At 67.1% G+C, this 7939-nt stretch overlaps 1 protein-coding gene across 4 annotated transcripts in view; it reads left to right on the forward strand.

The window, feature by feature from the left end:
* KATNIP (katanin interacting protein) overlaps positions 1-6332 on the forward strand; it is a 144661-nt gene extending 138329 nt beyond the window's left edge. For 3 of the 4 annotated variants that reach the window (XM_081298363.1, XM_081298362.1, XM_081298364.1), the window contains 8 exons: positions 498-655; positions 1761-1825; positions 2579-2689; positions 3420-3559; positions 4785-4886; positions 5322-5482; positions 5589-5677; positions 6023-6332. In XM_081298363.1, the coding sequence (XP_081154489.1) occupies positions 498-655; positions 1761-1825; positions 2579-2689; positions 3420-3559; positions 4785-4886; positions 5322-5482; positions 5589-5677; positions 6023-6081 (885 nt within the window). In that variant the 3' untranslated portion in view covers positions 6082-6332. Of the gene's footprint in view, positions 1-497; positions 656-1760; positions 1826-2578; positions 2728-3381; positions 3560-4784; positions 4887-5321; positions 5483-5588; positions 5678-6022 lie in introns of those variants that run through there. The other variant, XM_081298365.1, reaches the window with a different exon arrangement.
* Positions 6333-7939: the final 1607 nt, after the last annotated feature.

Genomic DNA, 7939 nt, shown 5'->3' on the forward strand with positions numbered 1-7939 from the left:
GACCCAGGGTCGCCTGGCCAGGGCTGTGGGGATGGCAGCCCAGGCCACCTGATGGGCACATCGTGCTGGTCATTGTGGGCACGTCACACCCCTGAACTCCTCGCCATGCCCACCTGGCAGCTGAGGGGAGGGAGGCCTGGGGAGGCTCAGCCACCGGCACCACTGCATGGTGGCTATCGCCCACCTGCACCCATACCAGTGCAGGCCACCGCAGCAGTGCCCTGGATGGCCCCGTGGCCAAGTCACGTGTACCTCTGAAACCTGGGACCAGAGAGCACGTCTCTGGGTGCAGCAGCAGGGGTGTCACCCATCTGTCCTCCAGTGCCCTGTGCCCAGGGCCTGGCATAGGGTGGGCCCAGGGACATTGGGCAGGCCCCAGCTGGGGCCTGGTGTGGGGGAAGGGTCGTGCCCAGCTGCTGCCCGTGTCCAGAGCCGCTGGCCGCCAGCGTGCACCTGTCCCCACAGGCTCCCAGCTTCAGGTTGTCTCTGTCCACCAGGCCAAAATCGCCCACGTGTCCCTGGACGGCTTGTGTGTGTCACCCCCTGAGGGCTTCCTCCTCCGGAAGGGGCCAGGCAACTGCCACTTCGATTTTGCTCAAGAAATCCTCTTCGTGGACCACCTGCAGGCTCGGCCGCGGCCACAGCCGGCCAGGAGGTGAGGGCCGGGGACACCCACCACCGCCCGCCCGCCCGCCCGCTCTGGAGCGCATCCTTCAGGGTCTTGAAACACGGTCACACGCGACGCTGAGCCTCCCCGAAACCTGGCGCTGCGCTGCCTGTCTGGGGACGTCCCTGTCTGGGGACGCCGAGTTTCCAGGCTGCAGGGCTGACGGCTTTAAATGCCTCTCTGCACGTCCTGCTGGGAAGAGGCCGCAGCCACCCATCTGAGATGCCCGCAGCCAGTGCGGGGGCTGTCCTCTGGGAGGACACGGGCCACGCAGTTCGTGGACTCGCTTGGACGTCACCCATCTCAGCTGCACTGAGCTCCAGGCCATCTGCAAAGGCCACACTCAGAGTCCCTGGTTCCCTCCTCAGCACCCATTGTGGCTTGGGCCTATGGCTGGGGACGGTCACTTCATGGTAGTGTTGCCTTGAAAGGGAGACGGCCAGGCCTGGGCAGGGCGGCCCTGCAGGGGGCAGAGAGGACCCAGTGGGTGGGAGATGGGGGAAGTGCTGAGCGGCCGCAGGCCTGGTACTGGTGCCGGGGCCCTGCCAGCCTTGAGGGAGGGCCACGCCCGCGCCCCAGAGGTGGGACCTGCCCTCTGCCCATCCTGCCCACGTCCCCTCCCAGATGTCTCCCTGGGTCCTGCCCAGCGCTCGGCACAGGGTGACCTCTGCTTGTCCAGGGAAGGCAGGAGAGGGGCGGCTGAGAGTGGGCAGAGGCCCTGGATACCTCAGGCACTTCCTGCCTCCGCCACCCACTAGCTGCGTGGCCCTGAGCACGTCACCTCTGAGTTCCAGGGTCCTCAACCCAGGACGACGGTGCCTGCTCCTGGGGCATTTGGACTCTGTGTCAGGAGATGCTCCTGGAGCAGGGCTCCCAGCCAGCCCCACACTGGCCTTGTGCTGGCCTCGTGCCCACTGAGCCAAGGAGCCAGGGGCGCAGCTGCTGGGGTGGCCCTGCCCTTGGCCGAGTCACACGCCACCTTGAATAGGGGACAGTCTCCCCTGGGAGGTGGGAATGCAGGACTGTCCTGGACGGCGGCTGGCCGGGGTGCTGGCCACTGGGGTCTTCCTCACGGTGCGGTTTGGTTTGCCAGGCTCAGCATGAGGACCCTGGAGCGCGCCAGCATGGACTACGAGGCCCCACTGATGCCCTGCGGTTGTATCCTGCCCTCGTGCCCCTCGTCCTTGTCCTCGTCCTCGTCCTCCCCTCCCTCCCCCTCCCCCTCCCACTCCCCCCAGCCCCGGGCAGGACTCCCTGCCCCCTGGCAGGCGGGCACTGCAGGGGCAGGACAGCCACACTGGCTGCAGGTCCCCTGAGGTGGCAGGAGGCTGGGGACCCAGCTGGGAGGGGCTCGAGCAGCAGAAAGTGACCCGGGGCTGGACCCTGGACTGGCCTGGGAACCCGGCCAGAGGGAGCCGAACTCTCTGCCTGGATGCACTGGGCCCCACAGCAGCCTGAGCCCAGCTGGGGAACCGGGCACAGCAGGGCCTCCCGCCCCCGAGCCCGGGTCCCCGGGAGCCACCCTCCCTGTGCCTGGCGTGGGGGAGCCAGCGGGAAGCAGGCTGAGGAGGGCTGGATGGCCCACATCCGTCCCTCTGTGCACGAGACTAGCAGTGGCAGGCCACCTGCCCCGGGCGTCCCGCCCCGTGCTGTCCAGCCCCGGCCCCTCACCCCATGCACCCAAAAGGGACAGGAGGGGACAGGTGCTCTGTGCTCGTCATCCCACAACCAGGGAGACTGAGGCCAGAGGCGTGGGGGTGCCATTCAGCACCAGGGGACAAGCTGGGGACACAGCCTCTGCACCCTGCCTGCCCCTGGACAGAGGCCACACAGACCTTGATGGCGTCCCGCCCTCCCGGACGCACACCCCGAACCTGCCCTCTTGGCTGCTTTCCTTAGTGAGATGCCCAGTTATCTTCCAGTTCCAGCTGCTGACCAGCTGGGGTGACCCCTACTACATCGGGCTCACGGGGCTGGAGCTGTACGACGAGCGCGGAGAGCGCATCCCCCTGTCGGAGAGCAGTATCCTTCCCAAAGGCAGACCAGAGCCCTGTGGCCAGGTGGGTGGGGACAGGCCCCACCACAGCCCCGTCCCAGAGATCCGCCCGCACTGGGGCTAAATGAGAGCCCAGTCTGTGGCTGCTCTGGAGAAACCGGCCCTGCCAGGCCCGGGGCCAAGCACAGCGGTGACGCTGAACCTCCCCATCTGCTGCCCTTGTCCCTAGCACCCCTTCCAGTTCTCCTCAGTCCCCACCCTGAGACACAGAGAGACTGAGTAACTTGCCTCAGGTCACACAGCCAGTGAGCCTGGCTCTAGAGCCAGCCCCTGACCACTGAGCTGCCCGCCTCTGTGGGACCAGCCTCTGCACACGGCCCCGACACCCGCAGGCCAACTCCAGAGCCATCTGCCGGAGGCCTGGGTCCACGTCTGTCCTGGCTTGCCTGGTCGGTGGTAGAGCCCAGGAGGGAAGCCGGGTCTGCAGCTCCACAGTGTCAGGGGGTGGCCAGGCCTCCCCATCCCGCCCCTGTGGCCAGGGGACCGTCCCCAACGGCCCTCACGGGCGGAGGCAGAACCCGCCATCGCCCAGTCCCGCTGTCCCAACAGCTGCATCTGGGCTGCTCCAGTCCCCGCAGTCCTGCGGCCCCCTTTCCGGCAGCCCCAGTCCCTCCCCACAGCTGCTCCCCCGGGTCACTTAGCTGTCACCCCAGCACAGGCCCAGCCCCGTGTTACGGCAGCTTAGCGCCTCCTCAGACATCGCGGCCTTCCCCGACAGCGTGAACTCGCTGGAGGGCGTGAGCGGGGACGTGCGGACGCCCGACAAGCTGGTGGACCAAGTGAACAACACCAGCGACGGCCGGCACATGTGGCTGGCCCCCATCCTGCCCGGCCTGGTGGGTCAGCGCGCATGCAGCTTGGGGGGCTGGCAGGAAGGAGCTTGGTGTTCTCGGGCTGGGGACACAGCAGGAAGCCTGAGAGCCGGCAGAGGTGGGACCAGGAGGATTGGGCCCCTGGGCAGGACTTAGGGTGTGGCCTCCGCTGGTCCTGATCTCCGCCCCTCCCCAGCCCCCCCCCCCCCCAGGTGCTCCTGTGCCTCCCTGACCCTCAGGGCACTTGATCCTCTGGACCCCATCCTCTGTCCCCAAACCGCCTGGTCAGCCTTCTGGCCAGGACTGTTCCCAGCTCTCGGGCCTGACAGGACACCTGGAGGTGGCTTCTCCACTTGTCAGTCCTAGTGGAGGGAGGGAGCCCCGGATGGGCCGTGGGTTTGCACCCCTCCCGGGGGCCAGGAGCACCCAGGGCACAGGGGGCGGGGTCTCCGGCAACCTTGGGTCCCTGGCCCACTGTCCCTTTTCCACCCATAAGACTGGGTGGGAGGCAAGGGGACATTGTCCTCTCAGATTGCCACAGGGAGTGGTGGCAGCATCAGTGCCTTGCTGATGTCCTCCAAAGCCACCCCAATGGGCCCAGTGGTCAGCCCCTCCAGAGCCCCTCAGCCCCCGCCTGCCGTTGCACATGGGACGTGGCCAGCAGGTGGGTGCCACACCTGGTGTGAGGCCACCTCTCCCGCTGTGTCTCCTGGAGCCCCTGGGCACTGAGGGGCAGGACCCCGTGGACCTTTGTCCCCCACAGCCAGCCCCACGTCCTCCTGAGTGCTGCAGGCTGGACCCTGCCGGCCGGGGACCCTGACTTCCTTATTTGATCGTGAGAGTGGCTGTTGGGTGGGCAGGGGAAGGTCGGGGTCGCCTGGCTGCTTCCTGCCACCCTCCCTCCCTGCCCAGGAGCTCCAGACACCTGCTGGGTGGCCATGCCCTGGGGGAAAGGACCAAGGGGTCCTGGGCCCAGGGAGCCTGTACCATTTCTGGGCCCATCTGGGGAGGCCCGAGGCTCTGCCGGTATGCAGATGAGGGCCACCAGCCCAGGAACGAGGCCCTGTAAGAGCCAGCTCAGCGGTTTGTCGCAAACGCAGCCACACGTGACCTGACTCAAGATGGGCAGGGGGAGGAGGCGGGTGGACTGCAGGCCTCTGGGGGGCAGGGGCCTCCTCGGGCACCACCAAGCCCAGCCATAGCCTGGGCAGCGGCCCAGCCGAGCACCTCTCACCGGCCGCTCCCCCAGGTGAACCGCGTGTACGTGATCTTTGACCTGCCCACCACCGTGTCCATGATCAAGCTGTGGAACTACGCCAAGACGCCGCATCGCGGGGTGAAGGAGTTTGGTGTGAGTCCCCCCAGCTGGGCTCGGGGTGATGGCACTCACTGGGGCCCAGGCTGCCGGCTCTGATCAAGTGTCGCCGCTTGATGTGCCTCCCTCCGTGGCCACCTGAGACACGGGGCCTGGTCCCAGAGGCAGGGACGCTGGTCACCGGCCAGGCCTTCACACCCCTGAGATGATCTGGGTCATCACCCGACACTGAAAAGCGGGCTCTTTGCCAGGGTCTCCCCAGAGCCCCACCAGCCCCACTGAGTCCAGGGCTCTCTACTGGGTGCTGTCTCCTCCTTCGAGTCCCCTGCAGCCTCTCCTGTGGGGGTGGAGGTCTGGAGTCAGTCCAGGCACACAGGGGCCCTGGCTGGTGACACCGTCTTTAGAAGCCTCAGGGGGGCTCTGTGGGGACCGTGTGGGAGAGCGGGTCACTCAGCCCCCGTCCCTGCCCAGCTCCTGGTGGACGACCTGTTGGTGTACCACGGGGTCCTGGCCATGGTGAGCCACCTGGTCGGGGGCATCCTGCCGACGTGCGAGCCCACGGTGCCCTACCACACCATCCTCTTCACCGAGGACACGGACATCTGTCACCAGGAGAAGCACACGGCCATCAGGTGTGTCCCTGGCCCCCGCCCCTCTCCCTGCGGCCTTAACGAGGATGGATGGTAGGGACGCTTGGCCCCGGGCCCCATGGGACCTGCTGCCTCCTCCTCCACACAGTAACCAGGCAGAGGACCAGGACGTCCAGATGACAAACGACAACCAGGCCGTCACCAGCTGCAGAAGGAAGCCGAGCGCAGCCGACCCAGGTCAGCCACGGTCTGCCCAGAGTGTCCCCCCTGGGGGAGGGGCTTACACCCCACACCTACGCGCCCGGCACACCCCGTGCACCCGGAGGAGTCCCTGAGGCAGACCCTGGGGTGACAGGGACCTAGCCCTAACCCTGTGCAGAGGGGAGAGGTCAAGGGCAGCGGAAGCCCTGTGGGGACAGGTTCCCCTGCCCTGGGGCGCGGGGGTCTCGGCCTGTTGGAGCTGCAGGCGGGGGCCTGGCCTCAGGGACCTGGAGGGCAGCCCCGTGGTGAGGCCTCCCCGGGGTGTGGGACTCCCGAGGTGTAAAGCTGGGGACACCGCCCCTCTGTGCTCTTCTTCCACAGCTCTGCGCCCCAAAACCTGCATAAGTGAGAAGGAGCCAGCCAGGCGGTGGCGGTGCTGACGTGCGGAGCCCCGCCCTCAGTGTCACCAGCCAGGATCCCGAGGCTGGAGAACACAGCACAGAGGGACAGGCGACTCTGGGGCGACAGCCCTGGAAACCTCTGGGGGACAGGCTGCCGCTGCGGAGGGTGGCGGTGCCCTGCAACGCGGGCTGCTGCAGAGAGCCAGGGACGCCTGCTTTGCCTCTCCAGCAAGGCGTGGCTCGTGACCACTCAGACCTGCTGACCATGGCCCATGACCACTCAGACCCACTGACCCTGCCGCACACCTGGGTACAGTGTGCGGGGCGTGCATCTGGTCCGTCCATCCAGCTTCTTAGGCCAGGACAGGGTTGAGGGGAGGCCAGGCCTCAACCCTAGCCCCTCCATGCATAGGTGCCTGGGAGGAGGCCAGCCCAACTGTGGTGGCCCCACCTCCCCTGCATGCCAGTCCCACTGGGAGCTGCCAGAGCCTACAGGGTGCGGTGTCGGCCCTCAAGGTCTGCCCGGACTGCCACGTCCCCTCGTGTATCCAGGGTCCCCCAGGCCCTTCAGGGGTGAGCCTGCAGGGCCTCTGGCCTCTGGCAGAGCCTGGGAGAGGACTGGCCATGGCGTGTGTCCTGCTGAGGGAAAGGGGAGCTGGGCCACCAGGGCTCTGGACATGGCCTTAGGGAGTGAGGACCACCACCCTGGGGCCAGGCGCAGCACCTCCTCCTTGAATTTGAACTTGGCCTGCCTGCTCCCTGCCCTGGCCCTGCCCTCTGCCCCCTGGCCTCTTCCTGCCCATCCCTGACTGTGCTGCTCTCGGCCGGCCCCTGGAGTGACAGGGAGGCTCCCGTGCCCAGGCCTCGCCCTCCTCCCTCCCGGGTGGTCGCTCCTGGACCGGTGCCTGCGCCCCCGGCCGAGCGGAGCCCCCGCGGCTGTTCCCGTCCCTGTCCCTGTAGCCAGCTCAGATCCGGCACCTAATTGGTTCCCGTGGTGGGTCATTTCTCGTTCCCATATTAATCCGCTGCCTTCCTGGCGCCCGGCCCGGCCTGCGCGGTGCGGTTCTCCCGCGCGTTCCTGCGCAACCGCGGCCTGGCTTTATGGGCTCCGCCGCCCGCGCGCCGCCGGGCCACGCGGATGCGCTTTGCATTGGGAGGTCGGCTGATGTAGGAACCGCTTCCCTGGAGAAGATCCATCATCGCCAGCTCCGGCCGCTCCTCCCGCGGCTCCATATGTGCCGAGCCCGCCCGGCCTCCCGCTCCCACTCGAGAGCTGCCCTCGGAGCCGGGCTGGTCACCCCGACAGTGCCATTGCCCTGAAGGGACCCCCTATCCCGCCCCAGGCACGGGAGACGCTGCACACTGGCTGCCAGGATCCGGTGGGTCTCACACCCGGCGCGTGCACCCTGCAATGCAGGGGGGAGGAAAGGAGCTGTGGAGGCATTAACTGGAAAATAAATGTCTATTTTTTTCTCTTGCAAAATCAATAAAAGATGCTATTAAGAATGGAGTCCGGCGCACTGCACTTGGGTCAGACGGGGGAGCCCGTGCGGCCTCCAAGGCCCTGGGCAAGAGTCCACTTGAAACTGGCCGAGCGCAGGGGCATGCGCCCTCACCCACAGGTCACGATCCTGGCCCGCCTACTCAACAGAATGTCGCCCTTATTATACGCCTGGCTGCTCATGTCACAGTCCTTGGGTTAGGCTCTCATGATTTCACAGAGAGGCTGTGCAACCTCCCCAGGACACGCAGCTTCAGAAGCTGTTGGTCAACATGCAGATCCTGAGGTGACCACTGGGCAGCAGAGGCGGGTGGCAATCCTGTGAGTCTGGCTGGTTTCCCACCAGGTGTGGCTCCTCCAGCACCCAGGTGCCCGATTCCCAGGCCCCCTCCCTGC

Source organism: Spermophilus citellus (assembly GCF_964194105.1).
Source record: "Spermophilus citellus genome assembly, chromosome: 6".
Classification (NCBI taxonomy): domain Eukaryota; kingdom Metazoa; phylum Chordata; class Mammalia; order Rodentia; family Sciuridae; genus Spermophilus; species Spermophilus citellus.